Source organism: Streptopelia decaocto, assembly GCF_964273445.1.
Source record: "Streptopelia decaocto genome assembly, chromosome: 1".
NCBI lineage: Eukaryota > Metazoa > Chordata > Aves > Columbiformes > Columbidae > Streptopelia > Streptopelia decaocto.
The window spans coordinates 42043814-42062471 of NC_138663.1; the positions used below are offsets into that span (position 1 = coordinate 42043814).

The window sequence follows — 18658 nt, forward strand, 5'->3', positions numbered from 1 at the left end:
TATTGTAAATTTTAACATGATCGCAATGATGCGCTTTGCTTACCGATAGATCACATTGTTTGCGTTTGCATTGTCATTTGTTACTTTCCCTGGAGACAGAGGTGCATTTTGTGAATTCTGAAGAGAGAAAAAAAAAAAGCCAGCTTGCAAACTTATGCTTTTATTATATTTTGTATTCATTTATCTCTGTGTGAGATACACATTTTCTGAAGCCTACACTGCGGGAGAACTTGACATGTTTTCCAGCCTCCCAAAAACAATTTGGTTCAACCTGCCTCCCTTTCCTACATCCTCTCTTTCCATTGTTTTCTTGCTTTCAGGTTTTTATACTGTGAGAATAAGAAGAGAATTTTAGCTTCCACTTCTTCACAGTAATTAATCAAAAATGTTCATTTGAGACACAGAGAAATACTACTGTTTGTATCCATTCTTCTCCCCCCGCCTTTTCACTCCCATAATTAAGGATTCACTCTTATGACTCCGTAATCTTCATATTGAAGTAAATGAGATTTACCAACATACAGTTTAAGGTGCTTTCACACTAATAATGCCTAAAGAACCTTCTGTACAAATCAGGGTTACATAACAGATGTTAAGACTATTTTTTGATATCACTTCCTTTAACCACATAAGACTAGCCTGCTTTGTGAATAGCACTGAACAACCAGGTCACATCTTTCTGCATATAAAATGTCTTGAATTCAACACAATGTTTAGACTAACTCAGAAAAACAAATATAACAAATCTAGTTCTTACTTCCTGTCTTTTCTTCAAGTCGTCCCTGGCTGCTCCAAACCGCTTTGTCAATCTAGCAATTTTAGCCTAAATGGGAAGAAGATGAAAACAAACAAACAAAACCATAAATATCCTCCCCAAGAATCATCAAAGAAATAATACAAACTAAAAGACATCAAGTCAAAGGCTGTTTTCCTATCAGGGGAAATTATTCTTCTTTGAAATATCAGTCTAACTATATGACTTCAGAGCAGCGGAAAGACACACAGGTGTAACAAAAAAAAATCAAGATATCTTAGAGACAAATTGAATTATTTTCCCTCCTGTTCACAACTGCATGAACAGAATCCATCTTGCAGAGGTTCACACAATATTCTGCATGAATGAAAGCAACTGAATGCATTTGACTGTTCTAATGCCTTATGTACCAACCATATTGAAAAATGCACCCCTTTTTGCCTTTCATATTACCTGCTCTTCCCCCATTTATCTTATTTCTACCTCTCACTGACGCACTACATATCACACACACCTTACTGTCAGCTTAGTTCTACTCTATTTGATGTTCAGGTGTCAGGTTCATTATCTTCTTAGGCACCATTCTCACATCTTGTCTGTTACTTCTTGTGCTTCCCTCAATATACTATTTGGTAACCATTCCTCTGTAATTACCTCAGCATTACAAGATACTAATTTACTCTGCCTAGGTTGCAGATCTGATGGCTGACTTATTCTGGAGGCAGTAGTTGTGCCACTTGTTCTAAGCAGGGATTTTTTGGTCCATTTACAAACCTCACTTCTCACATTTTTACAAAGCAACATGACAGGCTACAATTATAGTCTGCTTTTAATTACATTCAGATTTCAATTTCTGTTATCTTTTACAATGTAGAGGTCTTCTGGAGCACTTAGTATAATAAAACCATGTAAGCTTTGACTGCATTCACAGCCTTAGTTATTAATTGGACACTGTAGTTGATGGCTAAAGATACTGATAAACAAGTATATTGAAAACATCTTAGCTAGCACTTAAGGAAAAGTCAACATAAAATGTCTAGAGCAGCAAGGGGAGTTATGTAGTATGAACTATTCTGGCAAACTCCGTACTTATTTTTTATGTTAAAATGGCCTTGTTGTTTGAATTCGTTATGACATAAGCTTTTAGTTGTCTTGTCACTTCAAAATTCTTTGATTTGTGTGGTGTTCCTTATGTCACCACTATGGACATAATTTCTATAAGGAATGCAAGAAAGCATACTGCATTCAACACTAGCTATTTGTTTCCTTGCTAGAACATAATTATTTAGTTTCTGGGCAAATATCATGCATAACTATCATATGATGTTTATTTGTCTGAACATCCTACAAGGTCCAGTGCTACTGCTTTCTTCTTTCTGCACTTTTCCATTTTTAAACAAATTTCTGGCTTCATAGAAGCATTAGATATTTTCATACTTCGCATTTATTTGAAGTATGCAGTTCAAAATACAAACACTCACCTGTAGTTCAGTAAGCAGAGTTTTATGCCTCTTGTTACATTCTACTTTCTCTATTCGGGTTTTCAAGTCTGCCAGAGTCTTGTCGAATACAGCACACTGTAAAGCAGTAAGTTTTTCTTCTAACAGTTTCTGGATAATCTGCAAAATTATTACCAAAAAAAAAAAAAAAGAAAAATAAAAGTGCAATCCCAGAATTTGGGAGACCATCTATAAAAATATTCTCCACTTGTTTAACAAGTGTCCTGCTACAAAAGAACAATGACAACAGTTGTGCCCTGTCAATGAAATAAAACTACATTCACCAATACATATGTGGCTGCACAGCTAAGAAAAGTTCCTACATCTATTTTCGCAGATGCAAATGGTCCCTCTTTGACATTAATTCAACAAATTAACTTATTTGCAGTATGATAAATGTATAAAACATTATTACATATTAAAAGAACCTTAATAGCAGAAGATTTTTTCATGAAGTGCTGTGTTTACATAAATTAATTTTTCCTCTCACTTTTCTGTTCTTGTGAGGGACACTGGCATTCAAATAACAGAAAGACATTCAACAAAACTTTATTTCTGAGATGCATCTTCCCCTAGCATAAATGTCCTGTGTTACTTTTCTCGCAGAAGCTAAACATGGAAAAAGAAGAGACTGATTTCCACAAAGTTTACTTGATACTTTTGTTTTCCTCCCTCCTATATCTATTGCCGTATAAAAATTTTCCCTAGGAAACAAAAATAAACAAGCAAGAAATGTGACTCAGTTTTATGCACCCTATATTGCTGAAGCTACAAGATGCACTAGCTAACTAACTAATGGAAGAAGGGCACAATTTTTTTTCTTCAAGACCATAGGTTTCTTTACATTCCAATGGTGCAATTGGGCAATTAACAGCTCTGTAAAAATCTGCAAAATGCGATGTTGATTGCATTCGTCTGGAAACAGACTTTCTTTAAAGCTGCGCACACAATAAAGTGCACCACATATAAATCTTTACCATGCTAAAATATCCTCTTTGCTAAGAATCTCCATCTACAGTCATATGAGACTTGAGAATTCAAATATTTAACACATTTCAAATATAACTCTTCCAGCACAGTTTTCAAATGATATTTCATCTCTTCTCAAAAGTAGGGCTATATGGGACTTTAATTAAGCCATCTCTGTTATATGAATTATATCCAATTTTCAACCACAAAAAAGATGAAGTGTTTGAGAGTCAGGGAGTGCGTGGGAAGGGATAACTAATTCAAAGATGGTTAAGACAAATGACAGGTGCATGTTTTCCATCTTTGCTCTGCACCTCCATTCTACCTTTTGTAATTTTTGGTCAACATCCTTTCTGGCTGTAATTTTTACTTGGAGTTCTGCTTCATAACCTTCTTCCAGGTATCGACGACGTTTAGAATGAACATTGTCCATGTCCTCAGATTTGGAACGCTTTCTCCTTAACACTTCACCTGGAACAATTAGATACAACTGCTCGTGAGGAACCTTTGAAAAAACAGGTACCTGCAGAATGCCATAATTATTATGGAGTTTTATTGTTCCCCAGTTTAAGCTTTTTCATCCTAAACCAGCAAGAATGCCTTTGGAAAAACAAGATGTATGATGACACCAAAGGAGAACAGTCCCTTTGGTCTCTGTACATTGCTGCCCTGTTGATGAGTTCTGCTTTGCGATTCACCAAACCACTGCCCCAAATGCAAAATATCTCTGGTACCACCATTCTGTTCTCCAGAACTTGCCTCCAGTTTTTCCTGCTCCAATCAGCAAGATCCTACAATGGGACATGGCTTCTGAGAAGCAAAATAAAAACATGACTCTGAAAAAAGAACCCTCTTTTCAGGATTCCAGCCAGATAAAACTACATCTCATTCTGCCTATGTGAGCAATCAATTTGTTTTCTACCTGCTATGGAGTTTTAATCTGTACTTCCAATCCATGGCTGAAAAAAACCAAACGTTCAAAGCTTTTTCCTACTTCTGGGGTAAGAAGGAAAATAAAAATGTAACAAAAGAGCAGTCTCAAAATTGAACTAAATTATGAAGGTCATTTTCATCACAGCCATAAAGCACAAAAGAACCAAAGAGATCTAATTTGCTCCTCTAGCTCCTGGCACTGTAATCTCTAGATATCCACACATAAAACAACAAGCCTGGGTAAATCATAGGGAAGGGGAGCTACAGAGCACACTGTGGGTCCCTGACCACCATCAAAACACAGAAGACCACAACAGCTCTCAACCCTTCCACCTCAAACCTGAGGCTGATACAGAAGGACAGAATTAGTACTACATCAATGAAGATTCACTGAAGACTGAAACAATATAACAGTTACTTTCCACTGCCAGTTTTTTCATTACTTACGTTACATACACTGGATCGTATCTATAATTTCACAAATTTCTTATAATTTGATGTTTTGACTGATAGATTTCTGATGGTTTCATTCTGATCTGATTTTCTGATGGCTTCTGATTTTTTTTGGTGAATTTCAATTAAAATGCACTAATGTACTAAAAATTATTAAAAAGTAATATTTTAAAATCTGTGTGACGACCTAGGCTATTTTTAAAAGTTTGTGAAAGCGTAGGTCCTCAGATTTTAGGTATGTTTTATAAGGCCACAGGGCTCTTCATAAACATTTGCAGAATGCTCAGTATTTACAAGCAGTATAAAGTCTGAGTTTTTCATTGTTTTTTTCAGAAAGACAGTAAGCAGTGGAAATAGTAGAAAAGAAAAAGAGCTGTTTTTCCAGACTCCTTCCATCCATCAGAAAAACTTGTAGAAATAAAATTTTTTAAAAATAAATATAAATAGTTACAACGCTATTCCCAGGCTAGTGAAGATAAGTTTATTAGGATCTCCCATACAACTCTTTCCTAACCCCAGTCGGTCCTCTTTAGAAGAAGCCTAACTGATGAATAGTACAAGTAGTTTGTAATATGCAAGAACTACTTACATATTTAACAGAACATGTTTAATGTTTAGGTAACTTGTTCTGAAGCAGATATAACATCTAATTTTACTGCAGTTGGATTCTCTTTGAAGAGCTTCAAGTTGCTTGGCTACTAGTGGAAAAGGTATCTAAATGAGGCTGTGACTTGTAGGAAACCCCATCAGCTTCTTAGGTGCTGCATCAGCTCTTCTCGATCAAAAGGTGCTTTGTGCTTACGCTCCAGCTGATTCCTCATGAAAGCTCAAATACCCTTTCAGCAGGTACAAGGGATTACTGCTGAGCCTAGAGCGCAGCTCCCAAAAAGCAGCTCCCAAACACAGGACCTTGCACAGCAGGGTGCACAGAAGGCAGATGGTCTCTGCACTCAGCGACAGTGGTGATGTGTCACATGGTGTGGTCTGCAGCAGCCACTTGAACAACTCTTTGCAAGCCTTGGGATGCAGGGATGATCTAGGGCCTCCCTTTCTGGCTGAGGCAATGGCAGAGGGATATGAGCTTCTTGGCTGCAGAAGATGCAAACTAGTGGGAGAGCTGTGTTACCAAGTTAGAGGAGCTACGAGAGAAGGTCCGGGGATGGGCACAGCATCAGAAATGACAAGAAACAGATTGACTGGATATAATCCAAGATCCTGCAGCCTCAAGAACTGCAACCCCAAGCTGTACCAAAGAAGGTAACAGGCAGAGCCTGAGCTTATCCAGACACACACGATGGCAAAGGCTGGAAGCACCAGGACAAGAGGTCGCACTCCGCCTGCAGATGTACAGGACAATGACAGATTTGGTTCAGTGCCCTCGTAGCAGATATGGGGCTGGGAGATGTGCCCAGTGAAATGTCTGAACCAGCAAAGCCTGAGCCATGCAGTAGCCACACCTTAGTAGCAAGTGACTCCTGGTCTGCAGGAGGTAGAGGTCCCTGTCTGCTAGGGACAGGCAACCTATGAGAAAAATAAAGGCACTATGTGGGTGGGAATGGGGTTAGGAAAGCCAAAGCTCAGCTTAAGCTGAATCTGGCAAGGGACATAAAAGGCAACAAGAAGGGCTTCTACCAGTATTCTAGTAGCAAAAGAAAAACCAGGGAAAACACGTCGTCTCCCTGCTGAATGAGGCAAGGAAGCAAATGACAACAGGGACAGAAAAACCCTAGGCATTCAATGCTGCCTTTGCTTCACACTTTAATGAGAAGACTTGCCTTCAGTAACACCAGCTCCCTGAGACCAGTGGGACAGTGAGGAGCAAAGGCAGACTTGGTCTCAGTGGAGGAGCACTGAGTTAACATTTAAACAAACTGGACATACACAAGTCCATTTAAGCCACAGGGATGAAAGCACGAGTGAGGAATTATCACTAGCAGGTCAAGGGAAGTAATTATTCCTCCTTGATCAGCGCTATGAGTTAAGCTTGAGTCTTTTATTTATAAGCCCAGAACTGGACACAAGAAAGATGTGAGCATCCCGGAGAGAGTTCAGTGTAGGGCTACCAAGATGTTCTACAGACTGGAGCATCCGTCATATGAGGAAATGACAGCTGGCATTGTTCAACTGGAGACAGCAGTTAGGGATATTTTATAATGTGTGTAAATTACCTGATGGGTAGAGAGTGAAAAGACAAAGCAAGACTCTTTGTGAGTACTAGTTAAAGATGAGAGAAAAGAATGCAAACTGAAATACCGGAAATTGCATTCAAACATATCAAAACTTTTTTACTGTGAAAGTGGTCAAACACTGTAAGTGGAACAGTGGAAGGTGCTGGAGTCTCCACCTGCAGAGATATTCAAAACCTGTCTGGGCATGGTTCTGAGCAAACTGCTCTAGTTGACCTGGTTTTGAGCAGGAGATTTGGACTAGATCACCTCCAAAGGTCCCTTTCAATCTCAATGATTCTGTGTTTCCAACATATGCCACCAGTGAAGCATAATAGTTTTAACATTATGTACCTCTCTCTGTGTGTTTCTCTTCTTCTTTGTGGGCCTCATCTTTATCCTCCTCACTCTCCTTTCTTCTCTCCTCCACCTCTTCTATAAACAGAAGAAAAAACACCATGTGTTATTTATGCTGACCCACAAAACTCTCATAAGAGTCCTAGAGAAATAAGTATGACAGAAGGAATGCAGTGATTAAAAAAAAAAATTTAAAAAAAAATCAGAGGATAGCTTCAGAGTAAAAATTTGACCCACCATACAACATACAATGATCCACTTCTACATTTGCTTAGCTTTAAAATCAACAGAATACAACAAAGTTACCTCTGAAATGAAACCATGTATTTTTAACATAGTTAAAGTTCTCAACAAATAATTTTATTTCATTTTTCATCTAGGAAAAAAATATAAAAATTTCAGTAGCAAAATACTAATATTTTTCTCTGTTTATTTACAACTGGCAAATTTACCCATAATCTTTATGGTAGACAAGGCCCAGATTCTTATTTTCTTAAAAAATATTGATTTTAAGGTTACTTTCTAATACAAATATCACAGTTGAAGAATAGTAATTCAAAGACATAGATATTAGTAAATTATCAAGAAAAAACTGAAATAACACCCCCAAATGCACACAGATTAAGATGAAAAATAGTAACACTTCCTGAAAAGTTTTATTGTATGTTCCATGATTTTCCATTATGTGTTTCATACAGGCTGCATTTGCCACCTCCACTATGTTTAAGATTACATTAAAATCTCTCCAGAATATAACCGAACAAGTCAGCACTGTTACACACATCTTGATCTGTATTCGTCTCTATTTTTTTTTTTTTTTTTTTTTTTTTTTTTTTTTTGTGATTACAGCAGAGTATACTAGCTTTTTTAGAGAAAGTTCCGGCTGCAAAGACATGCTTGATGCTCTCTTAACAGTAAATTTTACTTCTATTATGAAGAACATTTGAATGATTTAAAATAAGTCGTGTAATAAATAAAATAAATAATAAAGGGAGGAGTCAGAAAAAAAAAATAAGATTTTTGTTAATTTATACAAGAAATAATATTCATACCACATAAATTCTTCAAAATCAATCTGATTAATTTTTAATAATTTCTACAGCTGTAAGCATTTAGATTTGCTTAGTGACTGACTGGATGCAAATCTGCATGCCAGTTCTGCCAATATATACATATAAATGGAAATAAATACAATGAGTAAGCATTAGAGCATCTAAACAGTATTTGCAAGTTACTCTGAACTGCACATTCATACTCTCACTACTCCATAATGCTGTAACCACAATATTCTCTTTATAGATTAGCTAGAACTGATGTGCACATACACTAATTACAATCAAGTACAAAAGCACAGCCTTTCTGAACTGTGAATCCTTGATCACACTCTATCCAAAAGTTATTATAAAACAGAAATACAGATTTTTCCCTTGAAACTTGACAGGATTTGACTATTTTTGTTTAGGAAGGAATCACAGATTCATATATTTTCAAAGGAATCATCATGGCCTAGACAAGCTGGAGAAATGGGATGACAAATGCTTTATGATACCCAACGAGAACAAATATAAAAGTTCTGCACCTGGGGCGAACCCTTGCAATGCCACAGGCTAGAGCTCACGTAGCTGGGGAGCCTTGCAGACTTGCACTGGCAGCAAGCAAAGCGTGAGCCAACGGCATGTCCTGCAGCAAAGGAGATCCACAGCTCCCACAGGAACAGACCAAATACATCATCGGAAGCAGTAATTGCCCTTTGCTTGGCACTTGTGATGCCATCTCTGGGTAAGGAGCAAGAGACTGCTAAGGGGCTGGGGAACACGACCTGTAAGGAAGGCTGAGGGAGCTGGGCTTGTTCAGAGTAGAGAAGACAAATTTAACGGGGGACTTAAAAACAGATTTCCAATACCTGTAAGTTGGCTTTTGAGAAGATGGATCCAGGCTCATTGTAAAAGTGCATGTCAAAGGATAAGAGACAACACATGTAAGCAGAACCAAGAGATTCCAACTAACAGAAAGAAAAACATTTTCAGCATGAAGAGAGTCATTGGAACAGGTTGCCCAGAACCATTGTCCAGTTGTCATCAGTGGAAGTTTTCAAGACTTAACTGGTTAAAGTTCTAGGCTACTCTGTCTAATCTGACAGTGATGAAAAGTTAAAAAGACGAAGGAAATATTTTACAACACAGGGCTTCAAGCAAGCTTCATCAGGCAAGAGACAGCAGAGCCATCTGGAACAAATATAAGGAAAGAGACAGATCTTGATTCGGGGGCTCAAGGAAACCTCCCTCCATCATGATCTCAGAAGATACCACAAGATTTGGTCAACTCATACAACTTGGATGAACTTTGTTCATTATAATCTCATTATAATGTTAAAAAAACGCCTCCAGCAATAACGCCCACAGCCCAGTCAAAGACTATAACCCACTGAGCCTGCATTGGAAATTTAAAACACACTGTAACCTTTAAGTGAAGACAGGCACTACAAGAACCAATGAAAACAGGGTTGATTAAGCATTGTTGAAAGTACTGAGAAATGCTAACCGTGTGATAGCCAACATGGAGCACTCATCTCTGCACAGACATGAAACAACCAACCATCTTGTTATTAGTGTTTTTTGCACACTGGGTAAAAGAACCCTGATTTGTGGGACAACAACAGCATCTGCTTTGAGCAGGAAACTGGACCTAAGACCTGCTGAGGTCCCTCCCAACCTGAACTACTCTATTTTTTAGTCACAACTCCTCTCACCTATCATAAAATATATATTAAAAAACCACAAACGAACACACAAACAAACAAGAACCACCACCACCACAAACCCAAGTGATTAAACACAAAACACAGTACTCTCTTCAGTTATTTCTTACCAGATTTTTAGTTGAAAAAAACCCAATCCATAAAGGACCTAAAGATTACAACTGATGAATCCAACATCCATTAATTAGTCCTCCCAAGTCTGTTGGACAGAAGTGTGCCTCATTTCTGCTTTGTAAAATCCAGTGGATCAAAAGTGCAGCAGTTGTTTCTTTGTCTGCTACATTAAAGAAACCTCTTTCTACCTTATATTCAGCTCCTGTTTGCAGATATTACAGACATCCTTAACCTTCTACTGGATGAACAAAACCTATGCTCTTATAAGCTTTCCAGTATAAAGTCTGTCTCTCAATTCTCTGAAAGCCCTCCATTACCCCTTTTTGAACTAAAAAAACACAAAAATTATTGCAGAAAAGTGGTTTCACCGTTGCCATTTAAGCGTAACTTATTCTCCTGTTCGGGAATTCAAGAATTCAGACAGCTGGCTCTACCACAACACAGGAACAAAAGTTCATGTTTAGAAGCCTAGAGTATCATTGTCCAGAATGCACTCTAACTGCCAGCAATTCTGAGATTTGCTTTGGTAGTCATCCTCAGCTGGTCAAACTTGAAAGGTACAGATTAGGTTAAGGGAAAGAACATAGCAACAGCTGCACTATGTAAAACACACAGGTCACCTAATCCAGGATCCCATCTGCAACGCTTTCATGTCAACAGTAGATAATCAAGTGGGAAAGAATATAAGGAGGAGAAAAGAACACAGTTAGTGAAAGAGCCATAGGGTTTCTGCACTTGATAGCCCTCAAAAAAATTCCTCTTGCAAAGAAGATGAACATAGGTAAACTTTTAGCACTCACAGTGTTGCTAGAAAGGAGCTCCATAGATCTGCATGTGGAGAACCATCTCTTCTTCTATGCCTAGCCTCTGCCTCTCACTTTTTTCTTTTCCTCCATTTGATACGTGAGGTTATTGTAAGGGAAAAGACAGCAAATATCCATTCTCCGTATCACTTACCATTTACAGTTCTTTGTGACATGTCTCCTCCATCTCTTTTTTCAGGCCAAAAGATCCTACTCTAAAATACAGTCCATCCTTGTCTAAAAGTTCTCTCTCTGATCTGATATAGGTCAGAAAGTGAAGAGGCTGAAGGAGGAGATGACCTGTGTAGAATGGACAGAGGGGATAAACTATGACCCTGCACAGACAAAAACTCAAGCCCTATAGTGCAAGTAAACAGGGACAGGCTATACTAAAAAACAGAGGTGATACTCAAAATGGAGATTTTCAAAATGGAGGAGGCAAGAAGCCTGCAGCTTCCAGCAACAGAATGAAGACTCCCTCTCTCCCTGCATATCTACAGTTATCAAACAGGTATAGCACTGATGAACACATTAAGAGCAAAATCTTCTGTTAACAGAGGCATCGGAACCAACTGGGTCCAAACCAACTGTCCACAAAAGGAGAGACTCATGATAATCACCAGGGACTCCCTTCCACAGGAGGTCTCCACCCAGCAACCTAGCCACATCCCTCAAGACATTAGCTGCTTGCTGAGAGCCTGGACCCCCAATGTTGTCAACTGACTACCAAGGTTCAGCTGGTCTTCAGCCTATTACCCCTTGCTGCTTATCCACATGGACACCAACAATACTACCCAAAGCAATTCTAAGCATATAAAATGTGACAACGGATCTCTGCAGAAAAAGGTGAAGGGCATAAGGGCCCACGGTGGCATTATCACCAATCCTCCTAATCAACTAGGAGAAGAAAAAAACTCTAGTAAGAGTGCATGCATCCAGAAGATCAACATCTGGCTGAATGACAGGCATTGCAGGCAAGGCTTTCAACAGTTTTCACTGAGAGAAGGGTGAATGGGAATAGTCAGCTTGGATTTAGCAAGGGCAAGTCATGCCTGACAGACCTGGTAGCTTTTACAATGGGGTCAAAGAATTGGCAACTATCCAGCTGGTGGCTTAGCACTTGAGGTAGTCCTCAGGGATCCATACTGGGCTGATGCAGCCTATTGTATTTACTAATGATCTGGACCCGTGGGCAGGAGATCATACTTGGCAAGTTCACAGATACAAACTGGGAGCAGTGGTAAATATTCATCAGGGCACAGCTGCTACTCAGAGGCACACCATCAGGCTGGAAAAATGGGCTAATACAAAGCGCAGCAAGTGCAAATGCAAAGTCCTGCATTTGGGGTAGAATAACCCTATGCAACATAACAAGCCCCGGGTTACTGGCTAGAATTTAACTTTATAGAACAGGGCCTTAATTTCCTGGTGGAAACAAGGTGAACATTAGTCAGCAGTGTGAAATAAGTCCAATAGCATTTCAGGCTGTATTAACAAAAAAGGTGTCCAACAGTGTAAGGGAAGTGATTCTCCCTTGTTCAGCACTTGAGAAACCCCCATGCAGAGCATTGTATGTGGAATTTGGATCTCCAGAACTAGAAAGGCACTAACAAAACCACAGCAAATCCAGAGGAGGGTAACCAGAAAGGTCAGTGAGATGAAGTTCATGCTATACGAGGAGCAGATGACAGCACTGGCTTTGCTCAGCCTTAAAAAGTGAAGACTAATAGGAGATGCATCACTGCCTTCCATTACGTAATGGTAGGGCAGAGAGAAGGTGGAGCTGCTACTCTTCAAGGTGCACAACAACAGGACAGGAGGCAATGGACACAAGTTGGAACACAGAAGATTCCAATTACGCAGAAAGTTTTTCACTGTTGAGGTTGGTTAAATATTAGGCTACCCAAGAGGAAGTTGTAGTATATCCATCCTTGGAGATGCACAAAAGGAAACCAACAAGGAAAGTCCCTCAGCCATCTGACATAATTAGACCTGCTTTGAGTAGGAGGTTGGAATAAGATCATCAGAGGTTGAATTAAAACTACTTTGCAATTCCATCATCCTCCCTATTGCTCTTCTATGCACCTTTTCCAGTTCTGTGACACCTTCTTTGATACGGGGTGCGTGAAGTAAACAATTATACAAAACATTTAAGAGCTTGGTGTCCCATAGTGAAGCTTTCTCTTCATTTATTCCCAGCTTTATTTATTTGCTTTCTTCAACTGCTACTCTATAAATGCTTTCACAGAACTACCTCCTATAATCCTAGAAAATGATTCTTGAGTGGTGAGCCAGTTCTATTTTCCAATCAAGTTAGGAACGTTTTCATACTCATCTGTGCCACTTGTAGTTAACCACAATCATTTTCATCTGCCATTTTTATACCAAAGTCATTTGACATAAGGTTCTTCTACAGCTCTTCAGAGTACCATCAGCAATCTCCCACCTTGTTAATCACCCCTTGTTTTAGATAAATTATTAATTCTGTCGCACTGCAGTCTCTGAAGAGTTCACTGTAGATTTACTTTCTGTTCTTCAAATGACTATTCCATCCCTGACGACTCTTGATCTTATCTGAAGACAGTTCCGTTTCCAAAAGTTCTTGGTAAAAAATAATTTTTGTTTGGATATCCAAAAGAATACAAACACATCAACTAGGTCATGGACTTGGTACTCGCCCAAAGAGCTCCAAGGTTTTCTAATGTATGATCTTCTATTACAAAAATCTTAAATGCCAGTATAGCTGTTGTATTTACTAATTCTACTTGAGAAAAAGATTCTATTAATCTGCCCATTTGAAGTAAGTACCATTCACTGTTTTTAGCCATGCTGGTTTGTGTCTGGGCTTTTTAAGAACCATACTTTTTAATTAAGCAGCTTGCACCTGTGCCTCCGATATAGCATCTTCAAATGATCTCCACTCCATCTCCACAGACTTAATTCTCACAGGCTCTTTTGAAATGTTAATCTTTATCTTCTAAGACAACTCAACCTATTTTTTCTATACAATTGTTTCCTGCCTCTGCAACATCCAATTCTATTACCTTTGTTATTGAAAGACTAAAATTGGTGAAAGGACTGCAAAATTTTTGGATTAATACCATGTTAAATTTAATACAAATTCAGTCCCCAAAAGATTTGCCTGAAATATTTCACACAAAATGTACTATTCAGAAAAACTTAAATGCCCTTCTCTGCAACTTGATAGGCAAGCTTTATGAAGCTTACAGCACAAAAATTACCAGTTTACTGCTGGTTAAAGACAGAACATACTTCAGTGGCCAGCTTTGATTTCACGAACAGTCTCAGTTACAGCAATGCAACTGTAAAAATTATAAACTGTTAGAGCAAGTAAATAAAACAGCTAGTTGAGAATTTGTCTGGTCACCAAAACTGAAAATCTGAAAACGTATTGCTGGATACAATAATTTCAGACTCCTGCAAACTGTAGTCTAGTATTTAATATTCAGTTTGGTCTTTTTGCTCCAGAGCAAAATCTCCTGACAACAGTGTGTCTTCTCATTGGGTAAGATTACCAGTATGCTCATAATGTGCCTTTTATAAAAGAGTCTTGTAACACACTACAATTTTGACACAAGTACACACAATGTTCCTTCTCCTTGCTGTCCCCCACTTCCAAATATTTTCTGAAATACTTCAATTGCACAACAGAGGTGTCACTTTTACAATCTCAGTGCAACACCTAAGTAAGATCCTTTGAAGAAACTATGGAACCTACCTTTTTTCTATTCAACTGGCATAAATTTAAAGGTAAATACCAGAAGAGAAGAAAGACTCTGAAACAGGGCTGAAGAGACGTATTCTTATTGCTCTTTCTCTAGTTGTTTAGAGACTGAAGATTTAGAATGCCATCACAAATTAGTGAAAGACAGAGTTTCATCATTAGCAAAAAAAAAGTTTAGTGACTATGGTTACAAACCTTCCAGAGATGGAAAGACACCTGAATCTTGTTTTACCTATGGAATTCCTACCCAGTCAAGCATGTTTAAACACATCTTAGTTACCATAGTCATCATTTCATAAAAAGCTATACAATGGGGAAGGGGGGAAGGGGGGAAGGAGAGAAGGAGGGAAGGGGAAAAAAAAGGATAATTTGAAAAAAAATATACACTCTTAATTACAGATAAAAAAGCAGTGTCAATTTATCTGTAAATTATTCACCTGTTTTATTTTCAGAAGTGCAACAGTATATCAATGAGTATCCAAATAGATATGCTTATAAAACTGCAGGACAAAAATTCACTACAGAGAACATCCACTCAGTTTAACATAAAAAAAATCTTCTGCTAACTACACGAAGAGACTAAAGTAGCATATTCCTACATTTAATAGTTTCAAATGTTACTCAGTTGGCACAGTCATCAGATAAAAGTTAGATAAAAAACATCATGAGTTAAATGAATAAAAGCTATAGGGCACGAAAACCGAATATGGACTTGCATTTTTCATGAAGTAATTTCTCATACTATCTTTTGGGTAGGGAAAAAAAAAAAAAAAGAAAAAAAAGAAAGAAACAAATGGGACTTATGCATGCCTGGATTATCAGTATATGTTTTCATTCTTACTATACATTTGCATTAAAGAAAGTTGAAATCCTTTCTTCCCCCTAAAGAACAACAAATGAACACATTTCTCCTCCCACACATCTTTATATTCCATGTCAGATCATTACTCATCTCTCCTCTTCTTCCACCCAGTATCCCAGTTTGTAAAGAGTATGAGAAAACAAAACAAAACAAAACAAATCAGATCTTGGATATGACAGTTTGTTTGCTGTTACTTTTTTTTTCCTGGGCCTCAAATTCCCTCCTTGAAAACCATACAACTATGTAACACAGAACTGGTGGGTAAGACTGCCTTTTTGATTTAGAAACATGTCGTCAGTGTGTCATTCTAAGAACCGAACAAAATCTCAGACTTGAAGCAAAAGTACCGATTTAGAAAATTCTTACCTGGAAGACAAGACTTGTTTGGTAGTATCTCTTCAGCATGTTCCTCCTTCTCATCACAGGGATCATCTTCATCAGACAGTACTAAGAAAGCCTCTTTTGGCAGACTTTCATTGCTTTCCTGCTTGGAAGGCGAACCCAAACAGCTATCTGTTTTATCTTCTAAGTCTGGGACTGTGTCATCCACTGGAAAAAGAGAGCTCAGTTTGTCTTCAGCAGGTGCTAGTTTTTCCAAAATTGGAATAATTTCATCTGTTTCCATAGAGCCAGTATGGTCCAAGATACTTTCACTTGGCTCATCTACTGTCTTCTGAATAGTGGTTTCTGAAAGATCTGCAGTACCAACTTGCTTGTCCTTTGGTTCCTGGTCAGCTTCCATCCTGCTAGAGATGGCTTCTTCTCCAACAGCATCTTCTACAGTTACCTCTCCAGTCCTTTTCTCCTCACCAGATGAACTGGAACTAATAGTTAAGTCATTTGTTTCTCCCTTCTCTTGAGAAGAGTCACTACTATCACAGACTGATTTACTTTCATCTTCTGACAGGATGTCACTCTTTCTTTCCTCCAAATGATCTTTTTTATTATTTTCTTCACGGAAGTTATCTTTATTGCTACCAAGCATTCCATTTTCAGCCTCACAAGCTAAAGCAGGACCAGTATCTTTATCTTGCTCAGGAGTAACATTCTCTGGAGACAGCATTAGAGGTTTGGGTTTTACGTCATTGACTATGTTCCCTGCCCTACTTTCAGGGCTTTTGGATTCACTAATTTCCTCAGAAGCTGTCCTGCCTTCTTCAGACTTAACACACAATTCCACTAGGCCATTGACTTCCTTCTTGTCCTCTGTACAGTCTGTACTGCTTAAAGGGGAATTTAAATCAGAATCTCCATTCTCATGCTTTCCATTTAACAGTTTAACTTCAGTTGTCTTCAACAGCTCCTCTTTAACCTTATAGACAGCTTCAAGTTGTTGTCGATCACTTACTCTCATTGTTTTTCGTGCTTTAAAGACTTTTTTCTGAGGTTCCTCTGTGCTATCCATCTTGACCCTCAAAGAAAAAAAATCAGAGAGAATTGTGAAGGTAACAACTTATTATAATCATATTACAGTGTTCCTAAGACAGACTGCAGAATTTAGCACATTTTAAAGCAAACTGGTTGAACTGTATCTACCAAACCAAAGAAACATCTGGCAACACACTTAAATTTTGTTTGTCCACAGTAAAAGCGAGTACAAGTTTCTAAATATGCTGCACAAACACGTGTATGCAAAAATCAGTGAGATCACACTATAACATTACATAGTAATATTCTGATTACACATTTTAGACCAGTCATATTATAGTATCGTTACAGCAAAGCCACACAATGAGGTTTTCTAGCTAGAAACAGGTACTGTACTAATGTAAGATCCAGTAGCCTCTCTTCTCACAAAAAAAAATTACGAAATGTTCTTGGTTCCACCAGTTTACATAGTTTTTAATAAAAAAATACATGTAGTTTCAAAGAGAATTAACTGGGGTAAATGACAAGATTTTTAGATCAAGTAACTTTTAAGAAAATGTCAATAAATTGAAAGAATTTCTGAATATGTCATTAAGATACTTTTTTTCCCCCACTTTCTGTATAGATCAAATAGACGTTCTTCCCCAACATTTATACATTGGTTAAATGCACTTGTTTTTTTAAGAGCACTTTCATTCAATTTGCAATAATATTGTACTAAGACCATTGTGCTTATGAAAACTAGAGTTTTGGTAGTTTCTTTTAGAAAAAATTCCTTTTTCAAGGAAAACTGGTAGTTTTGCCCTCCATATAATTTTATTCATTTGATCCACCCATGCAAATATTAAGAAAAATAAGAACACTAATATATAAAAAAATTAAGAAAATTAATGTTTGCAAATCTACTTTATCAAATCAATAAATGGACTTGAATTCAGCATTATTACTTAGGAAGTTAAAATAATTTTGTTGAAATACAAATTTTTAAAGCTATATTTTTCCCCCATGTGGTCTGTTCTAGAACCCCATTTTAAAGGATTAGATATGATAACATTATTCAGATGCAGAACACAATTAAGGAACTTGTTATATCCTTAATGAAACTCAGCAACCAAGATCTTCAATTAGCTGACGCTAACCAACTTAGGTCTACCAAAGCTACTATACCATCCTAAGTTAATCCTGTTTAGGATATGGTTCTTCCTCATTTTTTCAAAACACGCAAAAATTCACTTGGGCAGTTAAAGATATTTCGGCAAGTAGAAAAAAAGAAAGCAAACAAATCAGGCAGTTATTCTAATTTTTCTTTCACAAACAGCTGATAAGCAAATGTTTAGACCACTGATACAGCACAATTATTACAAAAAGGATGCATATTAAATATAAGTGTTCCTGCTCCGGCAGCGGGATTGGACTAGATGATCTTTTGAGGTCCCTTCCAATCCCTAACATTCTGTGATTTAGTACAGTTCATTTTGTATATTCCCCCAACACACTTTTATCCACAGACCTGAGAAATTGATTAATAAACTGCATTTTGTCTTATCAAGTGCAGTATAACATTTTGTTGATTTTTTTGGTAGAAAAGCAGGACTATCACCAACACTAGCTTACATCAGCCACAGTTTTCTACAACCAAGTCTTAGAATTCACAAAACAAACTCCACGCCTCTAAGTATCAATCTGGTTCCACTCTCTTTGTAACCAATCTTGCCTAGAAGTTTTATTTAGGCAACGTGTCCTGGTTATGGCTGGGATGGAGTTATTATGTTGGTGCAAAAGTAACTGCAGTTTTTGCATTGCTGAAATTTGCTGTTCGATATTGGAATACATTCTTAAACAAATGTGGTTATGTTATACATAATTTTAATGTGCTTG

General features: G+C 37.7%; 1 protein-coding gene across 6 annotated transcripts in view; it reads right to left on the minus strand.

Annotated features, from left to right (window-relative positions):
• The window catches only part of ATF7IP (activating transcription factor 7 interacting protein), a 110838-nt gene that overhangs the window by 34918 nt on the left and 57262 nt on the right, over positions 1–18658 (minus strand). For 5 of the 6 annotated variants that reach the window (XM_082051192.1, XM_082051193.1, XM_082051191.1 and 2 more), the window contains exons 2-7: positions 15779–16824; positions 7128–7208; positions 3548–3693; positions 2236–2373; positions 758–823; positions 44–117 (exon numbers count right to left, since the gene is read on the minus strand). In XM_082051192.1, coding sequence (XP_081907318.1) covers positions 44–117; positions 758–823; positions 2236–2373; positions 3548–3693; positions 7128–7208; positions 15779–16817 — 1544 coding nt within the window. In that variant the 5' untranslated portion in view covers positions 16818–16824. Of the gene's footprint in view, positions 1–43; positions 118–757; positions 824–2235; positions 2374–3547; positions 3694–7127; positions 7209–15778; positions 16825–18658 lie in introns of those variants that run through there. The other variant, XM_082051194.1, reaches the window with a different exon arrangement.